This window comes from Clytia hemisphaerica, unplaced genomic scaffold (assembly GCF_902728285.1).
Source record: "Clytia hemisphaerica strain Z4C2 unplaced genomic scaffold, Clytia hemisphaerica genome assembly, whole genome shotgun sequence".
NCBI lineage: Eukaryota > Metazoa > Cnidaria > Hydrozoa > Leptothecata > Clytiidae > Clytia > Clytia hemisphaerica.
In genome coordinates, this window is record NW_027103708.1 from 625 (window position 1) to 27,382 (window position 26,758).

The 26,758-nt window shown below is 35.1% G+C and overlaps 1 protein-coding gene across 2 annotated transcripts in view; it reads left to right on the forward strand.

Moving 5' to 3' along the window:
• Positions 1-253: 253 nt before the first annotated feature.
• The window catches only part of LOC136804131 (A disintegrin and metalloproteinase with thrombospondin motifs 2-like), a 54,038-nt gene continuing 27,533 nt past the window's right edge, over positions 254-26,758 (forward strand). The window contains exons 1-22 of one of the 2 annotated variants that reach the window (XM_067060868.1): positions 254-314; positions 664-697; positions 7,769-7,845; positions 10,105-10,245; positions 10,660-10,834; positions 11,323-11,399; positions 11,724-11,935; positions 12,380-12,515; positions 12,817-12,900; positions 13,520-13,632; positions 14,073-14,092; positions 14,554-14,659; positions 15,642-15,785; positions 17,628-17,760; positions 20,798-20,914; positions 22,318-22,466; positions 23,496-23,562; positions 24,016-24,118; positions 24,511-24,792; positions 25,078-25,205; positions 25,889-25,985; positions 26,280-26,422. In XM_067060868.1, coding sequence (XP_066916969.1) covers positions 300-314; positions 664-697; positions 7,769-7,845; positions 10,105-10,245; positions 10,660-10,834; positions 11,323-11,399; positions 11,724-11,935; positions 12,380-12,515; positions 12,817-12,900; positions 13,520-13,632; positions 14,073-14,092; positions 14,554-14,659; positions 15,642-15,785; positions 17,628-17,760; positions 20,798-20,914; positions 22,318-22,466; positions 23,496-23,562; positions 24,016-24,118; positions 24,511-24,792; positions 25,078-25,205; positions 25,889-25,985; positions 26,280-26,422 — 2,553 coding nt within the window. In that variant the 5' untranslated portion in view covers positions 254-299. The remainder of the gene's footprint in view (positions 315-663; positions 698-7,768; positions 7,846-10,104; positions 10,246-10,659; positions 10,835-11,322; positions 11,400-11,723; positions 11,936-12,379; positions 12,516-12,816; positions 12,901-13,519; positions 13,633-14,072; positions 14,093-14,553; positions 14,660-15,641; positions 15,786-17,627; positions 17,761-20,797; positions 20,915-22,317; positions 22,467-23,495; positions 23,563-24,015; positions 24,119-24,510; positions 24,793-25,077; positions 25,206-25,888; positions 25,986-26,279; positions 26,423-26,758) is intronic. The other variant, XM_067060869.1, reaches the window with a different exon arrangement.

Consider the following 26,758-nt stretch of genomic DNA (forward strand, 5'->3'; position numbering starts at 1 on the left):
CAATTGTACAGTAGAAAAAACGAGTGTTTGTTTTAATGTATTGTAGTAAAACTTATACCAGAGCTAGGAAAGGGATTTTTTTCTCGGATCAAAACTGTCTGAATGGTACATGCGTGGTTAATGCGTATGTTCAGTATCATATCGCCGTCGTATATTTTGTCATTTCGTTAAAGAACATTATGGAAATTTTACTTTTAGAAAACAAATATTAAAATTAGTATAGGTAATGAGAAATTACTTGACTTCTCTTTACAGCGATGGATTAAAAAACTAATTGGAAACTAATCTCATTATGTTTTATGGCTGCAGTTCATGTAAGAAGCTGTTTTTATTTCGAAGTTTAAGGTTTTTGCTGGTCTTTACTCAAAACTCGCTCAAAACATTTTTTGATTTGGTTTAAATATTCTACTATTACTAAGCAAACTTGAAGAGCTGGCCGGGATATTTCTAAGCTTACAGTATTAGTCTTCATTTTGCACATATCTTCACATATTGTGATTGGTTTTGCCAATTCCAAAAATACTACTGTTTTAAAATTTACGAATATTAGAATAAAGATACTTTTAAGACCAGACCCCCACCAGACCGTAAATGGTTTTATTCAAGGTTTTCGTCGTCCTCGCAGAAAAGTAATAACTCATTTCTTTATCATCGTACTCGTAGATCCAAGCAGAAGATTTGATTGAAACATTACAAGGTATTTTCTTTTGTTGTCCAACAATGATGCTTTTCGGAAAAAGCATGTTTGGTTTTTTTTCGCGCGTTTTTTCCATCCTGTACATTTTTGTACTTGCTCCACAACCAAGTCTATCCGTCTTTTATGCCGCCATTATAAAAAAAAACAACACACGTGATGGCGCGAAAAGGATTAACGTTACAAGATGCGGACCCTGGCGGAGGAATTCACCTCAAAACTCAAAATTACCATTACCAAGAAAGTAAGAAAGTCCTTCCAGGTGTTCTGATAAAAAGAAGACTTATCTTTTTACTGTCATTTTACTTGTCATTCATGATAAATTTGCATAGGTGAGTTACTTGGGTCAAAACTTTTTTTGTGTGGGTGCTTTGCTTTGGTCAAGTTTTTTGGGCGTAGCTAGCTCTTGGTGTGAGGTTAGTTTGTACACAGACCTGATGTCTTTGTCTAATTTTAAAATTCATTGCTGTAGAGAGTCTCTTGTTCTTGTCTTTTCTGATTTGAGATTTATCAAATCACTGCTGTGAGGGAGTGCGGGGTGAGAAAGAGGGGAGTCCATCCATGAGAGAAGTGTTGTCATATCATACTTTTCATCGCAGAGGTTTTGTTTCTGTACCGTCAACTGCTCTAACTTGGGACTATCTGTCAAAACATGGGACAGCAATTTGGCCACCATTTCACCGAAACTCCAAGGTTATTTTATTTGAGTTAAGGAACGACATATTAAAAAATACACGATTTCTCTTTTGATTTTACAGTAAGTGAAAATACAGACCAGATATGCAACAGTCCCAGTCCCCAGACAGTGCGCACAGCCAGACGGTGTCAATCGAACAACTGCCGTTGTGTTCGACGAGTTTGATTGTGATTGAATTAAATTGGATCACTCCGTTAGAGCTTTTTAGCGTGGGTGGTCGAGCGCTAAAGTATCGTACGAAAGCGAATAAAATCTAAATTAATCGAACGTAATCGAATACAATCAAACGTAGTCGAAGCAATCAAACGGGAAATCCTGGGTACCGTAAGTTGGTCTAATGTTGACATCCGTCTTCTAATTTCGACATCATCTTTATAGATAGGAATAATAAGAAGGTCGAAATCACTGATAGACTACTCTCATCGCGCTCGCTAGTCAAAGTCAATCAGCTATTCCGACCTTCCTCAGTTTCTATTGTTCCTATCTCTAAAGAAGGGTGTCGAAATTAGACCAACTGTCGGTAATATTTGATTGCGATTCAATTCTATAAGAATTGCGAAGCGATCCACTTAATTTCGCAAGTTGCTAGCAAGATGAGAGGAACTTTAAAAATCCATAAAGGGACATGATTGTAAGCCTTTAACGCCTAAAACGCCACACAATCACCCCACCTGCGCAATGTTCTTTCCTTCTAGTTGTTCTAATGTAATTATATGGTGCCTTAATAAAATTAAACGCCAGTCAAACATTCAAACATTTTTATTCGAATCAGCTGTTTGGATGTTTTTCAAAAATCAAAACAAAACAAATCAGAAACAAAAATTTAAAAATTATTTGTTTCTTACCAAGTTTTCATTTCAGAGTTACAGATTTAGATTTAGACACACACAATTTTCCTCAGTGTTTACTGCCTGCAATTTCTTAGTTGATTGGCTCAAAAACAGCAGAGTTGCTATAGAAGGAGCGGTTACTTTCTTGAGACAAAGAATACTCTTCTTCATGCCCAATGGGGTAAAAAACTCCTCATTGATTGACCTTTCAATACTTGATTCTTGCTCTAAAAGGTCTAGGACCTGGGTCTAGGATGAAGACAAGTCATTGCCATCACCATTTGAATCAAATTTCTTTCCATATAATGGCAAATCAAACATTCAAAACCACAGGACCACTGTCTAGATGCGTGTCTGCGTAGTATTTGGATCTGTGTTTCGGCTAACTTTTTTGACCTTCACTCCTACCACTTTAAATCGGCATTTTTCACAGTCCTATCTGTCAAACTGAGAAAATTTCCTTGACTGCAACCAAAGTCATTCAAAATGATTCGACAAAATCACTGTTTTCAGGGATTTTTTCAAGCACTTTGAGCTACTACCGTTTTTGTATAATTAGATTGAGTTTCAGAAGCGTCACAAAACGCGAGCGAAGCGAGCGCGATTTATAGCTGGGGGTCTGGGGGCGCTGGGGTTCTAGGGGGCGGAGTCCGCTAAGAAATTTTTTTACTCCAAATTTGGCCCAGGATTGCTTTAAACAAGAACAAAACGTGAATACATTAACACCGCTTAAGTGAAAATAGAAAGATTTTGGCCCATTTTACGCCGGTCCTTTTAACGCCGGCCCTTAATCACGCCACGCACGAGCCCAAAAATAACGCCAATAAGGGCGGCCGGCGTAAAAAGGGCCGATTAGGTAAATAGAAAGAGTTGTGGCAAAAGCGAAAGAAGGAATAACAACAAATCTGTTTTTAATGAAAAAATCTACAAAAGAATTTACAAGTAATAATGAGGATTCTCTTAAAAATTCATTTCATCAAGAACAAATCTCACATACACCCCGCTGTCTCTTACTCTATTCTTTATCGAATTATGCGTGTTTCAAAGATCACTTTTATCAAATCGCTTTTTTCGTAACTTTTAAGAGTGTTTCAAAGATCATTTTTATCGAATCGCTTTTTTCGAAACTTTTAAGAGTGTTTCAAAGATCACTTTTATCAAATCGCTTTCTTTGTAACTTTTAAGAGTGTTTCAAAGATCACTTTTATCGAATTGCTTTTTTCGAAACTTTTAAGAGTATTTCTAAGATCACTTTTATCAAATCGCTTCTTCGTAACTTTTAAGAGTGTTTCTAGGATCGCTTTAATCAAATCGCTTTTTCGTAATTTTTCGTAACTTTTATGAGTGTATCTAAGATCGCTTTAATCAAATCGCTTTTTTGTAACTTTTAAGAGTGTTTCTAAGATCACTTTTATCAAATCGCTTTATTCTTTGTAACTTTTAAGAGTGTTTCTAAGTTCACTTTTACCAAACTAACCACTTTCTCTATTACTGTAGCGAGTATTGTCCCAAGGTCACTCTTATCTATAGCTTTACGTGTAACTTTCAAAAGCTAGCTTAAAACGAGGTTAGAAAATATATTCAGCTAGTTGAAAAATTCCGACGAATGAATGACCGAGAGGATTTTAAGTTTTATCGACTGGATTTGATTTCAGTCGGACATAATGTCCGATTGCAGTCCTGCATTGTTGAAAATAATAATAAAGAATTTCAATGAGTGGGACAGGGGTATCTATACCAAACTTCATTTTTTATTAGGTTATTCTAATACAGGTTTTCTCTAAAAGATTATTCGTGGTAGGACAGGGGTATCTTCAAAGTATTTCTTTTAACTTTAAATAGTCTGATTTTGTTTTTCAAATGTTTTGACTTTCTAGACGGAATGAAGATTTGATTTGAAAAGAAAAGTTCCTGAAGTTTCGTTATACCTCATCGACCCCGAATAGTTTTTTAAAGCAATTTTGCTGTAAATCTGTAATGACTTTTATTTCAATTTCGACCCCTTCTATTAAGTTATCATTTTGAAAAAAACTTTAATAAAAGAAGTAACTCAATAAGTAGATTCATTCCCCGTTCCAAAAATCCAAGTAAATGCGAAATAAATGTTCTTAGAAAACTTATCCCATTAAAATCCATTTGTTGCGTATGTTAAACCGTTTGTGACGAACGGTTTTTTGAATGATTCTTTAAAAGCATTCGCGGGAAACGGAAAAGCATTCTTCGCGTACGGTTTCATATCTCAAGTTTTCGTAAGCGTTCTTCACAAACGGTTTTCTTTTTAGACCGTTCGTCACAAACGGGTTAAAAAGCATAAGCGTTCGTTGCGAACAGTTTCAATAAAACTTTTTTTTAGAGCGTTCGCGAAGGATGCAAAAGCATTCCATTCGCTGCGAACGGTTAACCCGTTCGTCACGAATGGAAAGGCGTCCGTGTGTCCGAATCGAACGGTTTCTGACCCAGTAGTGTTGTCTTTACTCTATACTGATTAAAAACAAACAATTGGCGTTTCTGAGAAAATTGCTTTGAAACATTTTTTTGTAAATTTTTTTTTATATTTCGGATTGAGTTTCATAACTCAATCTTGGATTGAGTATTTTTGCCGGTATACGGTAGTAAAAAAGTACTTAGAAAAATCCCTGCTGTTTTGAAGATTTGATTTGTATAGCAAATTTTCGCTTGGGATAGAAGTTAAAAGGTGCGCATACAATATAGGAAAACTGCTTTGCTCATAAATTTGTTTTGCAAAAAGTTTGATCTGTGGGAATGATTTAAAAAAAAACAGATTTAAAGGTAGTTATGTGTCACCTCGTAGGGCACCCTGTAGATTTGTCATTTGTTGAAAACAAATGCAATTAGGCAACCTAGTCCTGTTTGAAAATATAGACTCGGGAATTGCCACTGCTTTGTGAATGATCTTGTGCATCATTGTAAGGTTGCAAGTTTTCCTTTGAGTTTCTAGGGTTTTTCATTCTAGTTAGTCAATCATTTTCCTTAAGCTGGAAGGATGATTCCAGTCAGCATAAACAAAACAAGCAGGTTTTTTTGTATCATTTCAATTCGGTCTGGAAGTTCTTGATTGCTCTCTCCGATAGGGGTCAAGACTGTAGATGCATAGTTGAGGATTTGGTTTATGTAAGTCTTGTAGGCTTTTGCTTTAAGCAAAAGATTTGGATTTCGACATCCTCTCAGACAACACTGTAAGAGGTTGTGTGATTGTGTACCTTTTTTGCAAACCATATCATTGTGTGTATTCCATTTCAAATCGTTTGTTCAGAATGACATCTAGATATTTGGTACTATCAACTTATCGATAACAATTGTTTTGTAATGTTATTACACTACTAAGTCTGTCTTTTATCCACAATCGATCATTTTCATGGCCATTTTTCCTTTTTCTTTACATTTGATGCCTGGAAATAAATCACTACTTTTTATAAACTGTTGATAATCTGATATTGACTGTCGATAGCTGATCTCGACTGTCGATTAGCTGATCTCGACTGCTGATTAGCTGATCTCTACTGTCGATTAGCTGATCTCAATAATAATCCAATAATCCTATGTTTGAATGAACACATGGACGAATGTCATTGATGTATACAAGGAATAACAATGGACCCAATACTGTTACAATAATGTGGGACTCCTGACTTAACTTCACTTTACTTTATGCTTTAACATTAACCACTACTTATTGCGTCTGATTGCGTTTGATTTCTAAGGAATGATTTTATCCAAAACCAGTGACTACCTCTGACTCCATAGCTTTCAGGTTTGTGGCAAAGCTTTGAATGGCTTACCTTGTCAAAAGATTTGCTGAAATTGAGCAAAATCAAATCAATTTGATCTCCATTATTTAAAGCGTTTGCAAAGTCATTCACTGTTAATAAAAGTTGAGATTCACAGAATCTTTTTGGACCTACCTCCGGGTGCCCCGGTTATTAACCCATGTCCGTTCGTTCGTTCGTCCGTTCGTCTGTTACCAGCTTTTCTCAGGATTGGCTCATTAGCTTTTTCTGCAAAAATGATGCAAAATGGCAATGCCCAGAACGTGACGGAGCCCAATTTTTGAGAAAAAATTTATTTGGGCAAATTTGGGCCAAAAACTACCTAAAAATAGGGTTTTTTGGACTTTGTGCAAATTCCTGTCATTACTTTTTCTCTAAAGAATGGCTGAAATGGTTTTTCCCGGAAAATTCTTATTCGCCCTTAAAAAACGATCTTCGTATTTTGGGGTAAATTCCCTTTAACCAAATAAGAAAATATAGCTTTTAACAATGTTGACTCTTTGTTTTTTTCTGATTTTTTGCACAATGATGCAAAATGGCAATGCCTAAAATGTGTCAGAGCCCGATTTTCGAAAAAAAATATATTTGGGCAAATTTGGGCCAAAATCTGCCTAAAAATAGGGTTTTTTGGACTTTGTGCAAAATCCTGTCATTACTTTTTTCAGATTTTTTGTACAAAGATGTAGGGCAAGATTCTCTAAAGTATGGCTGAAGTGGTTTTTCCTGGAAAGTTCTTTTTCGCCTTAATAAATGGATTTTCGTATTTTGGGGAAATTCCCTTTAACCAAATAAGAAAATATAGCTTTTCTCAAAGTTGACTCATTATTTTTTTCTGATTTTTTGCACAATGATGCAAAATGGCAATGCCAAAAATGTGACGGAGCCAGATTTTCGAAAAAAAATATATTTGGGCAAATTTGGGCCAAAAACTGCCTAAAATAGGGTAGGTTTTTAGACTTTGGTGCAAAATCCTGTTATTACTTTTTCTGATTTTTGTACAAAGATGGAGGGCAAGATTTTCTTAAAAAATGACTGAGTGGTTTTCCCGGGAAATTCTTATTCGCCTTAAAAAAACGGATTTTCGTATTTTGGGGAAATTCCCTTTAAACCAAATAAGAAAATATAGCTTTTCTCAATGTTGACTCCATAATTTTTTTCTGATTTTTTTGCACAATGATGCAAATGGCAATGCCCAAAATGTGACGGAGCCAGATTTTTAAGGAAAATTATTTTGGGCAAATTGGGCCAAAAACAGCTTAAAAGGTTTTTGGGCCTGAATGGTTTAAGTGATTTTCGTATTTGGGGAAATTCCTTTTTACCATTTTACATTATTCAACACACAAGCTTTATTTTTCCATTCTGAATTTTTGTACAATTATTGTCACTTTTTCCCTATTTTCATCTGATGTCAATCATTAGGTAGGTCCATTCAGCATGTTGCTTGTTTGACTTGGTTTTAAGCAATCAAGGCAAGAATTGGAAAAAAGCTGGTGTTTTCTGTAGACCTAAGAATAGCGATAACAGCTGCACTTGCTTGGTCCATCACTTATAAGGCAATACATGAAAGTGAAAGAACTTTTGGAAAATGGATTATTTAAAGAAAAAATATTTTCTCGTCCCTTTCATACCTCAAAGTTGTGTCCCTTGATTTAATCTAATTTCAGGATAGGAACATCATGAGTTTTAGCTTGCTCAAATTCAAAACAAAAACTATCTTTCATCATTTATTCATTATATTTAAACCATTTTTTTTTACTAGATGTTTCTGTTATTGTTCTGCCAACCAACATTTACTATGCAACATCGAAGAAAGACATATTAGAATTAACATTCCAGGTAATCACAATATTTTAATTTCTTGAGACAGCAGTCATATAGCAAATAGTCGTTTAGGTCCATCTTGCCACTATATCAAATTTTTTAAGTGATCAGGGTAATTTCAAGCAAGTTTTTATAATTACAATAATCGATTTTGTGAAGAAAAAAATATGAAAATTCAATAATGTAAAATAGAGGAATATCAGTGCAAAACCTTGAAAGCAATACAACCGTTCTCCCAAAGAACAGTTGGTCCATCTTGTCACTATATAAAATTTTCTTAGGCAATAGTAATACATCTGCTCTTTTCCACTGAACCTTATTGTCCTTAAATTTCAGCTCTAGTAAAAAAAGTTGATATTAGGTAGCCTACATAATTTTTTCAGTACAGTATGTGGCCCCCAAAACGGCGATCAAATTTAAAATTTCTCTCAAAGCTAGAGGAAAAGACGTTTTACAAAAATTTTTCTTGCATGCAAAACTTTAATATCTCTACTTTATTTCCCGACAGTTCTTTTTCAAAATTTTCAATTTCAACAATATTTTTCAATCGCTTAAAGATAGGTAGCTTTTTTCTAATGGCCCCCAAAACGGAGGTTTGCAATTTTAGCGATTTCTCGCGATATCTTTAAGATAGTAATACAAAATTTTGACCATAGTTTTTGAAATGTGATTTTAGAGGTTTTGGGCATAAATTAGTTTGATAAAATTTTTTACAGTATACCCCTGGTTGTCAAAATGCAGGTTTGGGGCCCCCAAAACGGGCAGGTGTAGTTAACAATCAATCATTAAGCCCAGTGGTATAGGGGAAGGAAAAAGAGGAAAACTATGAACATATTTGTGTTTACCCTTAAATTTACGACCCGAAAGATGTAAAAATTATGTTTTTTTGAAATATTCAAGATTTTCGTTTTGCAAAGTCCCCAAACTGAAAATTTCGAAATTTTCAAAATGACCAATTTAGATTTAACAACGCCTTAATCAAGTTTCTGAAAATCAATGTCTTTTTGAAATAGTTCCATTCATGTATGGAAAAAAGCTGGTGTGAAAATTTGAAAAGAAAAGCTTAACTGAAACTGAAAATATTAAGCTTTAAAGGCATTTTTCTCCTTTATTTTGCAGAAAAATGACAGAATTTGCCATTTTTTGCTGATTCAGCAAAATTTTTTATATATAATGTTAATTTTTTGTTATAAGCTATTAACTCAACCTGATAGGAATGGAATTCCAAGATTTTTTGCTGTTTCTCATATTTAGAATTTTCGGTTTTATCAATGCTGATTCTAGGGTCCCAAAATACTGGTTGACCTTTAAGATGCTATATCTTTTACCCATCCTCTAAAGTCACAGATGTATCTGCATTTTCTGAACGGCATTAGGTGTAGAAAGTTTCCTATACCCCATTTTCATAACTTATTTTCAATATCCAAGGAGCTGGAGTGAGTTATATGCAATTTTTATCTAATTTGTGTCATCACAAGCGATTTGAAGTACAAATAAAACGGAGCGTTCTTGAGACGTTCCTGAACGTTCACGAACGTTCCATAGCGTTCCTAGAACGTTCCAGAACGTCCTCGATCGTTCTAAAACGTTCAGGGACGTTTCTGAACGTTTCTGAATGTTCCAGAACGTTCAGAGACGTTCCAGAACGCTCGAGAACGTCCCGGAACGCTCGCGAACGATCTTTTGAGTCCAAAGGTTAATATTGACTCAATAAGAACGTTATGGAACGTTTGAGAACGTTCGAGAACGTTATGGAACGTTCAGGAATGCTTCCGAACGTTTTAAGACATCCTTAAACTTGTAAATGGAAGTGAATGACCAGGAATGTTTAAGAACGTTCTCTAGCGTTCTTAGAACGTTCCTAAAAGTTCAAGAACGTTCCATATCGTTCGTCTTGCTGGAACGTTCCATTTCATTCGTATTTAAAGTTGCTTGTGATGACACATTTTGGTGTTAAAATATCTCCTTCATACGCAAATATGTTATTTTGAATCTGTCTCAATCCATCAAAAACATGCTCATCTTTTAGTATAACCATCATTCTTTCTAAATAAACAAAAATCGTTTAATTCTGATAAATCTACAAGTCAGAATCCTCATTTTAATGACAACCTCCGTTTTGGGGGCCGTCTCCGTTTTGGGGGCCATATACTGTAAATAAAATGTGAAAGCATGCTGTTGCACCCGAAAGCAAAATAATGGGTAATTTTGATTGTCTCTCTCTGGACTCAACATGGTTATTTAATGATTATTGATATTGTTTTTATTGCCCAGGTTCAAAATGGCGATACTGTATACCATTTTAATCTCAGAACAAGACATGATAAAATATTGGAGGATGATTCATGCTTCATGGAAGGCTTTGTTTATGCTAAAGAACTACAAACAGTGGAAATGACAGTTTGTAACGGAATAGTATGTGTTGTACTAATAATTTTGAGCTGTATCTGTTTAAAAAACTTTACAGGTTTTGTTCAACTTTTTCTTGGACTTTGCTAGATTAGAACAACAGGCACTTAACTGTCAATAAGGTTCTGTCATGAAATGCACATATTAAAATCTTTCCAATGTAACAAAGTTCTAGCCAATCATAATTCTCGATTTTCAAATAGAACTTTTGTTGCATTTTCAAAAGTTTTTGACCAATCAAATCGCTTGATTTAAAAAAAGTGCATACAGAAACTGGAAAACGATCATAGAACCCTGTTGTTCTAAAGTCACGATATTTTGATGATTTTGTTCCAGCAAAGGCAACAAAATCATTATAAAAGCGTTTCTTTAAATTGACATTATAAATGATTTCAAAACAACTCCAAAATTATATTTTAGATTGGTACTTTCAATAGAAATTCAACTAAAGCATCAATGATCATGCCTTTATTCAATGAAAATGAAGAAGTCACAATAGATAGACTGTCAGTCACTCCTCATGTTATAACAACGATCAATGCAGAAGATGAGCTTCCTGTCTATTCAACATTTATTTCCAATGAAATTGTGAAAGGTAGCACGCATTAATACTTTTTGGTTGATTTTAGTTTTCTGATTCTTTAAACAAACTTTAATATTGAAGAAAATATAGTCATCTCCAGCATCAACTTTAACTTTGTTAATTTTAATTGGAGATTACTGGGTGTATTACTGCAACCTTAGTGCAGTGGTAGAGCATCCTGCTGCGGTGCTCAAGGTTGTGGGTTCAACCCCCAGCCGGGTCATACCAAAGATTTCAAAAATGGTACTTGATGTCTCTCTGCTTGATGCTCAGCAATTAAGAGAAGGATCAAGGGCAAGTGGAGCAATCCAGGGAGAAAGAGTGGTGCCCTCCCCTACCCATCGGGTAGATAGCTATCTAAAGAGGAGCCTTTGGGTCAGCTCCGACTGCGGTTGCAGACTTCTTACTTACTTACTGGGTGTAGAGAGCCATAAAGAATAGAAATTTTTACCTATGTTATGAATTCATGTTCATTACATCAAGGAATAAATTTCTTTTAGGAGGACGCACCAGATCTGCAAGAGGTATCGAAATGGCAACAATTGTACCTATTAACAGAGCTGAAGGCGTTGTTTACGTAAGCAACTTCAGTTTTATGTTTAAATAAGTCACTTAAAATAGAAATGGCATTTTGACACCTTCACTAAATATTTTGGAAACTATTTCAGTAGCAATTTTCAATTTAGATAACTCCTGAAAAAGTCATTTGAAAAAAACGAAACCTTTTGGATAAGAAATAAATCAAGATAGCAACACACTGAAACATCTAGAAAATATCGCATTGTTTTTTATTCTGGCATCTCTTTTCAAATGTATCTGGCCTTAACAAAAACGTCATTTTCAATAAATTGTCTTGAAGTCTATATTTGATATTATTTTCTTATTCTTTCCTTTTACTTAGATGTATTACATGAACCCTTCAACACATAAAAGACAATATTTTTCACGGCTAAGAAATAATGAAAAGAATTTTATCCGTACTGTAGTTGGAACTACTTGGCTGGCATACGATGAGAACCAAAACCCACTGCTTCTGAACAATAATTATAACCTGTTGATTCTTCCAAAACATTTGCAAGATAACTTTGATGTGCTCATTACCTCAACCAAACAGTAAGCAATCTTATGACCTTATTACAGGTTTTGTTTTTAAACACTACACACAATAATCAATAATCAATAGCAGATATCCGGCATACATCTAAGACATATGTGTAATTGACATATGCACTTTTACTTATGTAAAATTTCAACCCATAAAACATCACAGCGATTGTTATGAGCAAACCTGTTTTGCCACTGTGATTTCTCTAATGTTCATAATATCTGATAATATAATAGCCAAAATTTACAACCCACGAAACTCAGTCCAAAGTGGAAAAGTTGAAAAAGAATTGGCTCACCAGATAACATAATACCATCGCATTGAATATTATAGAGAGCAAAAATTTGACAATGAATCTATAGATTATAGATTGTAATTATTATAAGGTTGTAAGACCGTAAACTTTAGTCTGATTTACATTGATTACTAATTTGTAATTATTGATTTCATAGAAAGAAAACAAAATCTACCTACCGCAGAATGACACCAAGATTTGTCAAAATTCATGTTACAGCTGACGATTCTTTCATGAAGAAACATGCTGATAAAGAATCTGCCGAAAAATATATCAATAGCTTGATCAAAGGTGTAAGTGGTGAATTCTATTATGACCACTCTCTTGGTGTTCATTTATAAATTGGAGGTTTTGTTTGAATAATTTAGGTTAAAAGTGCCTTTTATTGATAATGCCACAGGTTCAAAATAATAATTTGAAATAATTTTCTCCTAACATCAATTATCTCTTCTTCAATCTGTAACAATGTAATCAAAAAATTAATCATTATTCCAGCCAATAAAAGTTTTAATGAAAACTTATTACTTTGGAATGAAATATTTCTAAGAACAAAGGAACAAAATGTATTTGATTGAAATTATCTTTCTCTTTAAGACAAATTTGGTTTTTCGTGACAAATCTTTGGATGCTTCATTCCATGTCATTCTAGAGGGTATCAACTATGTCAAAAATAGAGAGGTTATTTTAATTACTTCAATTATCCTTTTCTCCTTGCCCTTTTGGGTGTATTTTCAGGTTTTTTCAATTTTTTGGGCAAAAAATCAGGTATCCCCTTGGTATTTGTCTTGACCTATCTGCTCCATGAACTTTCAACATACAAATAACATACTGAAACGACAACATAATTTTTTATTTTCACAAATGGAAGGCAATAAAGTTAAAAACGTTTCCTCAGCTTTTTTGTCCCTGCTCCAAATTCTGTTAATCTAAAAATTTCAGGTTTGAAAATAAGAATAAAACAATTTAAGAACGAGTTCAGATTTTTCATTTACTGATTTTACGGTTTCTGCTTTTTGGGAGGATACTAATGAACAAACATCCGCTGTGGACATTTCCAGAAAATTTTGTCAAGTGGCTCAAAAATATGGGGAAAATTTTGGCAAGGGGAGGGGCACATGGCAGATACGGTTTCCCTTCCTTATTTTTTTTTTAGAAACCTGGATTATTCACGAATTTCTTAATTTCTCAATTTACGGACACCTGGATAACCCAGGTTTTTCAGGGTACCTCTTTGTGGTATTATCTTATCAATACTAGTGCTGATTTTAAATGAACCGTACCTCTTTTTAATTACTAGGTTAAAATTCAAAGCAAAGATCCTAAAAAGTCTTTGAAAGATGCATGTCGTATTATGTATGATAAAAAGAAAGAACTTGGATTAGATTTCCACTTTGGTCTCTTTTTAACAAGGTAAATCTCATTTTAGCTGAATATTTTTAGAGATCCTTGGCCCTGACATCACTAATACTACCAAGGATCTGGCTGTGACTGACTTTTCTGATACCATGAGACACCAAGGTTAAACGTCAATACCTACATGATGTATTGACTAAAACGTTTTAAAAATACAATCTTCTCAACTCCAAAAAAATCTTTTTTTTCTTGATGTGTTGCTGAGGATTTTGAAAAAAGCAGAAATTTCCACCAAGCTTCATTTTTCTTTCTGAAGTCATGCTGGGTAAGAAAGGGGCCATCAGGTTTTAGGGCTATATTATTGATAAGACACTAGTTGTCTTTTGTCGAGGCTTTCAATCTAGAGCCTCACTTGGAAATATTGCTTTTTGCCAGAGCCAACTCTTGAAGTAAAAAAAGTGCAAATTTTTGCTTAAAATATTTTCCTTATTTTTTAGGAGGAATTTTGGTTATTCAGGTGAGATTCTGAAAGAGTAACAATACAGAAATATTTTTTTCTTGGGCAAGCCAAAAATGCAATCTTTCTTAAAAGTTTGTGCTAGATCCTAGCTAATTATTAATTAGTTAAGAGGGTTTTAAAGGATATGCTTTCTTAAATACCTGTATAGAGGAGTGCCCAGTGTCTTGATTTGAAAAGTGGAGATATGGAGTCCATATGACAACCATTTTTCTCTAATAGAAAAAAAATTCGATTTTGACCCACTAATATGGCTCAGATGAATGGCCCTTTACCAGATAAATTTCTCCCTTAAATGATTCCATTTAGGTCAGAATCATGGTATTTAGAAAAAAAACTCTCTTCCAAAAATCAGGAGAAATTGCTCTCCTGGCTACCATGTATTGTAATCATCACCCTTCCCCTAATATTTTATCCTTATTTAGTTATAATGCAATAAAAACTGTTTTAATTTTTCACAGGATTTACACCGTTGTATAGAATGTGTGTGAACTACAAAAGTTGTGCTCTGGTCTTTGATTCTGGAATCAGAACCTCATTCATTATTGCTCATGAAATCGGCCACAGGTCAGTTTTAACATGATGATAAGTTATTGATATTATGTCTATAGCCGGGTTTCAATGTTTTGATTTTGTACGGGCGGACTGAGGTGGGTGGGCGATTGCGCTTGATTATTGGAGGCAACGATTTATATGGAGACGAGTGAATATCAATCAAATTTTTGATAACTACCAGTCATATTTCTTCGAAATTTATGAATGGTAAGCCTATATACCTCTGAGAAAACATACTAAAATTTATTTTCAAAAGTCCTACCAGAGACTTCGTCAAAACAAAAAATTTGCTTGCCTCCAGCTAATGTTATGGTATTTTTGCCTCCAAAAAATCGGGCGGTAAAGCACGTGAGTAAACAAATGATGTATCACGAAAGCCGTCTATTGGAATTTTGTTTTTAATGTAATTTTTTGGCTGATGATTGTCGCTCTTACAGGCGACATGAAACTTTAAAATCTAAAAACTACGCAAGTCTTATTCATTAACAACAATATTATATGATGTTTTTATGTAATCACAAATGGTTTGTTTTTTAGTGTTCACAAGGAGTTTTTCAGTTATCTAATGGCCCTTATGATGCTAACATCTTGAAGCATTCGCTTTGACAAAATAATTAAAATAACAGGGTTTTTTTATCCTTAAAAGATTTCATTAGATATAATGAAATGTATACCATATTAATGATAATACCACTGCAATGACTTCACGAAATTATGCAACTTTTCTGTTTTGTTCCACCCAATACGTCACTTTTTCTATTGCTTAAGTGACGTATTGGGTGGAAAATTCTAAAAGTTCTGTTCTCAGAAGACTCTCCTGTGGTACATATCATGAATTCGTAGGCAACGGCTCTTAAACGAAATAAAGCCATTCTATTGGTTAGAAGTGACGTAAAAATTACATTTGACCAATAGAATGGCTTTATTTCGTTTCGGAGGGAGACGGAGCCGTGGCTTGTGATTGTGGTATTAGATCTTGAATGTTTATTTTTAGTGTTGGTATAGCACACGATGGTGACCATAATGAATGCGGAGTTGATGTCGCTCATGGAAGTGTCATGGCTCCACAAGTACACAGCCGCTTCGATCGATTTTTTTGGTCCAATTGTTCAAGAAGACAAATACATCAAAATATCAGGTTATTGAACTATAGTAATATTCTTAAAAATTTAACATTTTTTATGATGCAAGAACTTTTTGGACGTTTTTGATGGAGGTACAGTGGAACCTCGGAGCTCCAATTTTGAAATTAGGCCATTCCAGGGTGTCGAAAACACAAAATTGGGGTCTAAAGTACTTATCTGCAGACAGTAGGCCATAGAAGAACAAGAGAAAGGTTATTAAAACAGAGCTCGAGTGACTGGCAAGAGGTTAAATCGAGGTGGTGGGTACGGACTTGAAGAATCAGTGATTTATGATTTCTTTGGGCCACCTAAATTCATTGAATGGGTCAAGGGCGGGAAAACTGGAAATTTGTAGAAATAATTTGAATAATAAGACTAATAAGTGCTTGAAATAAAAATATCTAAAATTTTTTTTTTCGATTTTGGACGTCTGTGACCTGTTTAATATTCAATGTCCGCTAATTGGAGAGCTAAAATAGAGGTTTTGTGCGAAAAAATTTGTCCGCTAATCAGAGGGTCCGCTAATTGAGTGTCCGCCTTTTAGAAACTTTTTTATGAGGATTTGACTAGGAAACGGCCCGGGGAAAATGAAATTGTCCGCTAACCAGAGGTGTCCGCCTTTTAGAGTGTCCGTTAATTAGAGGTTTTACTGTATAACTGATGACGCATTAAAAATCTAAATTGAGCGAACAATTCCACAATCATCCACACCGACGCAATCGATCTTAAATAACCTGAATACCCCTTAACGCCCTACAGGTGGTCTTTAATTATTTACCGGGCGTGTCTAGTAATATTTTATTTCATAATGATAATTTAACGAACAACGTCTTTGAGATTAAATGTACTTATTGAAATACAAATTGAAGTATTATCAAACGTAGATTAAAAGAAATAAGGTCAATATCTGTAAAGTATTTCTTTAAAAATTTACGACGGGTTTCTTTCAACGTCCGAAACGAAAAAATTTGAAACGTCCGGTAAATGATTGGATGTTTGCCGGCTCATTATTACATTTCTTGCTTAGAAAGATCATAGTTATTCAAAAAGTCATTAGTTAATTCGCAAAATGAGCACAGTGTCATAGCTCTAGTTTAGATGGTCGACTTTCTGCCCTGCCTATTCTAATTGTTAGAGTTGGCAGAAAGTGGGCACAATGTTGGCAGTTAAAATCTTTGCTTGGAAAAAAATTGAAAGAAGACCTTGCATTGACCTCAAAAGACAGCCCACTCTATGCCTACTTTAATTCATAATTAGAATAGGTAGGGCAAAAAGTGGGCCGTCTAAACTAGAGCATAGTTACTTGTCTTTTGGAGGCTTCTATTAAGGCCTACACTAAGGTACCACTTGCTTGCGCTGCGATCGTACTTTTCCGAGCAAAGCTTTCACACTACTGGTCAAAGGAAAAATGAAACACTTTCATTGGCGCGATCAGACGTAACGGTTCAAAAAAGTTGAAATGTATTCAACTTTTTTTCGAGCGCATGCTATATTTTTATGACGTAATCTTTTTTCCAAACAAAAAGGATTGAAGGCAAAAGGTGCGATCGCAGCGTGTGCAAGTGAAGACTGGCCTTTACTCTTTCAGAGAAAAATATTTATTTTATGCCTGAAGATGGGCAATTTAGTCCGAAATAAATATCAATATTTGTTAGCGTAAATTTATCTAAACACAGTCTTGAGATGAAGTTTGATGGTTACTATAAAAAAATCGTAAGAAAATTGGCAGGGATTTATTTCTCTCTTATTTCTCTCTGGATATTTTGATGTCTTCTGTTTTGAAAAAGAATCGAAACCCCATCTCATTATTTGTAAAATATCACAAATTCTTTAACATTAAGAATTCTATTTTGCAGGTACTTTTCATGTTTGCTAAAAGAGAAGCCACCCAAAATCAACACATCAGCATTGGATCTTCCTGGAGTAACACACAATTTAGATGGACAATGCAAATACACTTTTGGTAGAAAGTACAGTGGCTGCTTGGGGGTAAGCTTTTTTATTCATAAGCAAATGACACGGACATATAGTACAACCACTAGTTGTAATACATAGTAAAATGCGACCACTATTAGGATCATTTACGATTATAGTACTAATAATCGTAGAGGAAGGAAGGCAATTTCTAATGAATTACGATAGGTCCTCCGGAAATGTACTCAAATTCCATGAGCGATAGTGAGAGCAATTTATTTACACCTCGGAATGCAGGAGGGAAGTTTATTACATCATGTGTGTGATTTCCTTCCTACACGATTATTCGTACTAAACGTTGTAATCTCATAAAGCAAAAAATGAAATTAGGAATTAGTTTTTTGAGTCTAAAAGAAAAAAGAAATTTCATCATACCATAAATAACGAGTCTAACAAGGCCTCGTGAATAATTTTATTAGTTCTTATTGTTGCTTTTCCTTGGAGTCCATTGGAACAGTTTTTGGGGGATTTTCATGGAGCTCTGTTAACAGGTTCACTGCCAAGCAATTTTCGGATATTGAAAATATGGGTTCTTGGAACTTTATCGAAAGTCTGTCTTTCAGAGGCTCCTGTGGCCTCAGTTTTGCTTCAAATACCAAAATCGTACACAGTCGACGCAGAATTTCACGTAGATACCAAAATTCAATAGAATATAAGCTAAAGTATCAGTTAGTTCATATTGCCTGGACTACGTATCAAAAGTTATGAACCTTTGAAGCGATACCAGTATTTTAACCCTTTACTAAGAATATACTCATAATAATTGTGACAACATCAATGCTAACCTGTCGTTACCCCTATTATGAAAACGGGGTTCTGTGGTACAGTATCGCCAGCTTGTTTTTTATCGCTTGCAGAACCAACACAAACAACCCTATTCATACCAAACATATTCCTCCACAGTCTCCGGAGTGTCTTATTACCGTAAATGAAAATAGCTGCATTTATTCCACCGTGAGTATGTATTGTCGAGTATCCCAAAAAACGGATAAACTCGAAATGGCCTTTCCACATCTCGTTGGAACCTTCATGAAAAGTATGAAACAGAACATTCCCTGTGACATAAACGATTGCTATGGCAATCATCGAGAATAAAATCTTCCTCGCAATGCCTATCACGTACTCGTCTCGGGCTCTCGATCTCAAATTCTCACTATTTGCGCGACTTCTTTTCCTTTGTAGTACGGTAGCAAAGGAAACATAGTTCCTGAGTGCAAGTAGAAAGAATATACAGTCTATACTCATCACTATTAAACTTGCCGTAAACATAAATTGATAAATGCTCGCCATAACATATAATGCACCATCCATTACAGCCAGCGATACAACACCAGTCATGATCAAAATCATTTTCTTTAATGGCATCTCTTGGGTTCTCCTCATGCTTTTTACACCGACATGTCTTCCTGAGGCTATTATAACAACGATAAACCCAGAAACGTGTCCCGTGAATGTCAACTGAAACAGAGTCACCATCTCCAAGACTAGATTGAATTCACCAGCATAAATAGTCAATAGTAAGGTCGAAAGGACTGTAACAGATACTGCCCCAATTGTGTCTGATATACTTAGAGCGAAAACTTGTTGTATTGATCGAGTTCTTCTGAGTTGTTTGGTTTTTATTAATCCGATTATAACGAAAATATTCAGCAGAATGGAGACTACACCATTGATAAGGACATTGTAAATGATAAGGATTATCCGATGATGATTTGCCATATGGTAGCGCTCGTAGCTTGTTTCAGTAACATTTTCAGGCATTTCTGTGCTGTCTTGGGAAAGTTCTCGTCTTTTTCTAAAAATGGGGATCTTCGTTCCAAAAAAAACAAACTACTTTCTGATGCGATTGTAAAACCCAGTTATTAAATCTCCAGAGATTTAGATTTTTTTTTCACGTCCGATATTTATTTGGTTGAAAGCTACCAAAAGGTTTTTCTTTTATATCACCAAGAATGTTCACAGATTTTCTCAACCGTCAATGTTTTCTGCTTGTTCAATATGTTTTTTCGGTGCTGAAATGTTGATACCCTATTTCAGTCAAGCATTTATAGTGGCAGATGCATTGAAGCACTCCATTAATGTGTATTAAACGCCCCTTAAATGAAAATCATGACACATTAAATATATAGTTACACTGAGTTCTGATGATGTTGTAATTTTTTAGATCACTGATTATGTCTTTTTGGAGTAATTTCCTACGCAGGAGAGGGAACAAAATGATAATATAACATGTAGCTTTTAATAGTGTATTGCACAATTTTAGGTGCCCACCCACTGTTAAAGAATTGTGTAAAGCTTCAAGGATATGGTCTAAGAAAATTCCACTTGTAGTGCGTCGTGGTCAGTCAAGGGCTTTTTAACCTGTTAAACGAAAACCGCTTTTTTTATCGCGTTTTAACGTCTGTTACTTTTTGTCGCGGAATCGGATGTTCGTTTCAAAGTGTAACTGACCATGTAACAAATAAAAAGTTTGATTCCGATCTGACTCCGATTAGAAATTACGTCACAAAAAACACGACTTCTATTGCCATCAGCTTGCTTGGATCTTGTTTAAGACTGAATCCCCAACCCCATTTTTTCGAAAACCAAAAACAATTTTATTTAATCCTACAACACATCTTTCCATCATTCAGTTTATTTTCCCTTCCAAAAAAGCGTGATCTATTGTTTTATTGTTTTATAAAAGTGAACTTATTAAATGTAATGACCGAAGATTTTCCAATGAAATAGACTATTTAAAAATAAGGATTTTTTTTGGCTCGACAATGAGTTATCGCATGACTTCTCGTGAAATACTCAATTATTCTACTCAGTCCGAAACTCGTAAAATATTTATCGTATAACTATTACTTATTTTATAGGACTAAACCCAGCTGATTCCATTACAAATTTGTTATAAGAATGCGAAAAATCTCCTAAAATGATAAGGGAAAATGACGACTAGAAAATTGTTGCTTTCAAAGGTTGAAATAAACGAAAATGCATGATTAATACCATCCGAAAGAGTACAAAATCTTGAGCAGAAAATAAATGTGTTACATCTTTTTTTCAGATCCGAAGCCCTGATCAATATTGTCGATTTTTGTTTTGCCGTGTACCGAATCAGAAGAATAGATGTTCGTATTTGTCTCTCCCTCCAGTTGATGGAACTATATGCGCCAAAAATCAGGTGAGAAAGTGAACAATGATATTTAAGCGGAGTCTCCATTATTCGAACACGCATGGGGAACTCAATTTTGTGCGAGTTAGGGAAATTACCGCCCGACTTCGTCTCTCGAACCCTTAGCGGGATTAAAAGATAAGGAAAAAGGAAAATTTTGTTAATTTTTTACCCTTATTGGGACATTACGATCTTTCAAGGTGCAAAAAGTTGAAATTTTTCTCTGCGATCTTTGATGAGACTGAGATTTTTGAAACCTACCTAGCACATACCTGTAACCTTCACTTGCCTAGGTCCCCCGGGCACCTACCATTTGCTTTCACACAGCACTTGTAAACAAAAGAAAGAGCAACTCTCTGCCCCTCCCGCGCCATGCGAGCATAAAATTGGTTTGATAATTCCGCGCCTCTTTTCTTTATCAAAAGAATGAATAGAATATCTTTAAAACATAAGCTCATCAATTTTCATTGGTATTTTCGAAGATTCTTCAAAATTTCTTAAAATTATTTCATGTGGCAAGTTCAATGCAGATGTCTCTTTTTTTCCTACTTTTCCTATTTCTTTACTATAAACATGTTATGGTGCGACTTTTATTCGTTTGTCTTTTTCAAGTTTATCATGTTACATTAGTTTTGGCCTATTATTATAAGTGGGAAGTTCATCAGAAAATAAAGAAATAAAACTTGAAATAAATTAGATTTGAGATAATTAAATAAACTATAAACCCTCATAGCGTGTAAGGGTACACCCTCTTCTTAAGTAGAATGGGGGGGGGGAGGTGGAACTGATAATTCATAATTTTATGGTATCATTGGTATCACCTCCGTTTGGAAAGTCTTTTTTGAGGGGGGGGGGGCTACACCCAAAAAAATGCAAATGAAAGCCGGGAGTTAAAATACAGCCACATATTTGATGTATTATGAGGTAGAAATCTCGATTCGAAAAGTTAAAATAAATTTGCATTTTGCATTTCACTTTTGTTTCGATCTTCCAGTGATGTACAAATTCGTTTAGGCCTTTAACGCCGTAAAATAAGACTCGTTTTGTCTTCTCACCTTACACGTAGCTCAAGAAAATGAACGCCAAATGTTTAAAAACGTCACTTTGACACTGTTTTTAGAGCATTTTCAACTGTTAATAGCAAATTATCCCCACATAAGCTCATTAAGCTCAAAAATGTTTTTTTATTCCAGGTATTGTATGTTTATAAATTTAGGTTGAATTCGGATCCTAACCTAAGATTACTCTAAGAATATTTTAGGATAATCCCCCCTAAAAACAATTAAGAAAATTCATGATGAAATGGAAAAAACACCATCTTATAATAAAAGTATGTAACAGTTGTTCTTGGTACTATTCTCGTATTTCATCTTCTAACTAATTTTATTTTATCACCACTTTCCATTTTCCAGTGGTGTGTTAAAGGCAAATGTATTCCTTTCGGGCGTCTAACGCCCACGCCCGTCGATGGTGGCTTCAGCAAATGGAGTGCGTGGTCGAGTTGCACAACAAGATGTGGCCCTGGGGTATCCAAAAGATATCGAAAATGTGACAGTCCAAGGTATGTTTTTCGTTCATTATTATATATATGTGAAGAAATTCAAAGAATCCCTGTCCAACTATCTTCTTTCAGGAGATTTGGGTGGCAGAGCAGCATATGCATTCCGTCCTTATTAGGACTCGTCAGCACTGCATACTGCACCCTGGCTAGGCAGATCGAATTGCCTAGCGTCTCGTGTCATGTTTCACAGCTCAAAGATTTCAAAGCGGTAGAATCGCTGGTAATGTTCAGTTATTGATTATTAGACAAGCCGAATGCAAAATCTATGTAGGAGAACAGATATTTATTTCAACGGCAATTATCTTTTTATAATTATGAAAAGATAATTACCGTATCATAAAAATCTTTTCTCCTACACAAATTTTGCGCTCCTCTTCTTTACGCTACTGTTTATAACTCTTAACAAAAGTTGGCTTGTTTGGAGGTGGGATGAATCGCTTAAAAACGTTGCACTTGAAATAGTTCGTGACGAATAAAATACACGTTTTTTTTTTTATTAGAACCTAGTTTATAAGAACATATAGGCTGAAATTCGTCGAAAAATTAAGAACATCTTAAGAACATGCCCAGCCTCAGTTTGGAAAAAAATGACGAGAAACTACAATTTTTCCCTCTTTTTAAGCAGTTTTAACCGAATTTAGGGGTGGATCTTCAAAAGTCGAGAGTCGAATATTGTCCAAATTTTGCCAAATTTAAGTGCTCTTTATTTTGTATCATATTGTCGATTAAGAGTAGTCTGAAAAATTAAGAACGCATTTAAGAAAATTTTAGGCTGAAAATTGCTAAAAAAAATAAGCACATCCAGGCTCAGCCAAATTTTAGGTGTTCTAATAAAAAAAAAAAACGTGTATCTAACCATAAGGCGACGGAGTGTTCGAAATATTATCCTACGTCTTATGATCATTAAGACGGAAGATGACTATGATTTTAGAGAGATTATGTATCGGAGATATTCTACGGCTACGGTTGCGGGATTGAACCAAAGGCGATGTCGTTGTCTACTTTGCTCTTTCTTTGCTACTTCTCTAGACCAATATTTGGTGGTAAACCATGCAATGGGAGTAAAACGGAATGGAAAATGTGCCAAGACTATACAGTAAGTATGAACTTTTATTTGAGTTTATTTGATATAGACACTTGCAATCCAAAACCATATAATGTTGATGTCAACTTATCATATTTCAGAATGAATTAGGCTTATAACTAAGAAAATGTTTTTCCAATGTTCAGTAGCTACCTTGCTAGCTAAAGGCTTCATCTGCATCCCTTTTATATAAAAAATGTAAAATATTCAAGGATTCGTGAAGCCTATGCTAACCTTTTAATGTCGAAGGGTTGAAAGCAGATTAAAAGTATAAAGTAGTTTGGCTTGCTACGAGAACTGTCGTGAAACCTTAAACCTGATTGTTGGAAAAAGGCTGTAATTTTAGTCTTCACGAGAGTTTCTTGTTGACGGTAACTCTCAATATTATCGAATAATGGAGCGCATCGAATAGTAGAACGTCGAATTAGAAAGCATCAACTGTATTATTTTTTCCATTCTTCACAGCCCTGTCATATCCATAAAACATTCGAGGACCAACGAGACGATTCATGTTATGCATTTGGTACTGGTTGGAAGTGGTTCAGACCTTCTGATATCAGTCGAAGATGTAAGTAAAATAAGCGAGCATAAATGTTTTTCAGAAGAAAGAGGCTGTAGTGTTCGGTAATGGCTGGCTGGAAGTGGTTCAAACCTTCTGATATCAATCAGAGATATAAGTAAAAATAAACGAGCATAAATTAATGGACTGTTTCAGGAAAAAATATGCATTACTGATAGGAATGAAGACACTGGAAACCTGTCTATCGCTTTAATTTCTTCTTTGAGGTATGACAAAACTTTATGCCGGAGATCTTTAGGAACGATATAGACCTATTATTGGTAGACTTAGTCGCGAGTGAGCTTGTTTGATAATATAACACACGACCTTCTTTCGACACCGGACCGATAGATTTTTGCTTCACTGATGCATAATCTAATTTTTGTTAATTTTTTCTCCAGTAAGAAATTTATCATTCGATTTGAATTTTGAAAATGGCTTTGGTTCTTGGACACACGCACCAAACACTACCACAAAATGGCAGCTCCACCAAGGTGCGACACAGACCCCTGAAACTGGGCCCTCCGTTGACCACACCTTTGGCAACAAGACAGGAAAATATATGTATTTCGAATCTTCATATCCACGATTGAAAGGTGACAATGCGATGCTGGTTAGCCCAACTATTTTGACACCGGCTACTTGCGTCCGGCTGTATTTTCACATGCTCGGCAAAAGGATTGGTAAGCGATTTTTACGTCATCAATTTATAATGAAGCTTATGATGATTGTATGAAACTTACTGTGAAGCAAATTGTGTTTTTTTTCTGAAAATCTTAGTCTAGCTGACAGCGAATTCATATTCTTTTAGGAAAATATCGTGATTTAAATCTCTGTACCGCCGTTTGCGAAAATAAGATCCCAATTATTATCATCTCTAGAATTCAGGATTTGATTTTCGAGAAACGGGTTAACGCTATTTTCTGTCAGGAATAAAAGGAAAAAAATTTTCGTGTGTTGTTTTTCAGGTACGTTGAAAATCTTGCAATTAGACGTTAACAATACAATCATAAGTGTGTTATGGAAGCGCTCGAGTAGTGCTGGTAAATATTGGTACAAGATCCAGTTTGATGTCTTTTACCATAAGGAATACAAGGTAATTTTTAGGGCTGAGCTGGAGTTTGTATGAGATACTTCACCAATTTGCTATTTGAAGCAATATTAAAGACCAACCAAGTTAAATAAGACTCCAACTTGTCCTGATATTTAATGCAAAAATTCATCTCGGCTTTGGATCACGAGATTTACGGCGTCCACGTTTCGAGAGATTCATTTCTCATCTTCGGGTGGTTGTTTTATTGATACATCAATTGAAAAGGGCTACATACACTACACATTATTTGTTAGACAATATATTGACAATGTATTCCAACCTGCCGGCAATCATATTGAAAAGATGTTGGCAATATTCACAGATTTAAAAAGCCCGTAGGGCTAGATGTCGTGCTTTGGCTGGAAAGTGCCGTATCTCGGTAGGAAATCCTACCTAGGTCATGTGATATTACAATAGAATTTAAGCGCATGTACAATCAGAAGCTTCGCGGCTTTTCGAAAACAATTGCAACTTTATTTCTTGAGATATTCACTTTTTTTTAGCGCGCGATGGCTTAAAGCACGACATCTAGCCCTTCGGGCATATAAATCTTTGTCAACTCGATTGTCAATATTCCAGAAATATTTACAGTTTACATGGAGAAGATTTCTTTTTATATTAGAAAATAAGATTGCTTCAAAAACCAATCAAATATCAAGTTGACATGTTGACTCTTCAAATTTCAGATTGGAATTGAAGCTACACGAGGCAGCAGTTATTTATCTGATTTTGCCATTGATGACATTGAAATCACTCCCGGACAATGTCTGGATAGGCGAGCAGGTAACTTGATAACGTTGAATCTCTGTTATTATTATTCTATTCTTTATGTATTCATCAAAACCGGAATTTTATTTCAAACTTAAGGTGTTGGAATACTGATAGACTACTGTCCTGGAAACTGGTTATATTATCAACTATGGAGGATTGTTTCAGGAAGAGTTAGCAGATTAGATTAGCAGATAGATTCCATATATCAATTATATTAAGGGAGAAGAGACACGGATCTTGACATTTTTATCGCAAATCGAAGTACTACTTTGTTCTATGTATATTAATTGAGTCTTTTGCCCATAGAACCTACACTGGATGACACATCACCTTGCAGACTATACTGCCGACATCCTCAAAAGAATTACTTACAAATCGGCAAAGACGTCAGTGACGGGTTGAAGTGTAGTTCAACGTCAAGTAATATCTGCGTCGACGGAAAATGTCAGGTGAGATTCGAAATTGTATTTTATACCGAACTCTCAAAGAAAAATACACTCATATACAATCAATGGGAAGGGGGTCGGTACTAAAACCTCGAACTTAACGATGTTTAGTGACGTGGTGGTATACCCATTGACTTCTAAGCCCGAAGGACTAGACTCGAGACTCCTGGATGTGACATGAAACCACTTATTTCCCGTCCAGAACGCCCGCGCGTGGTTTTCACACAAAACTAAAATATATCGCTAGATTAAAAAAAATACAGTCCTCAAAAACAAAGGAACCGCTATGTACAATCCGTCGTCGTGATTATGGCGCGTTCTGGACTCTTCGGGCTTTAA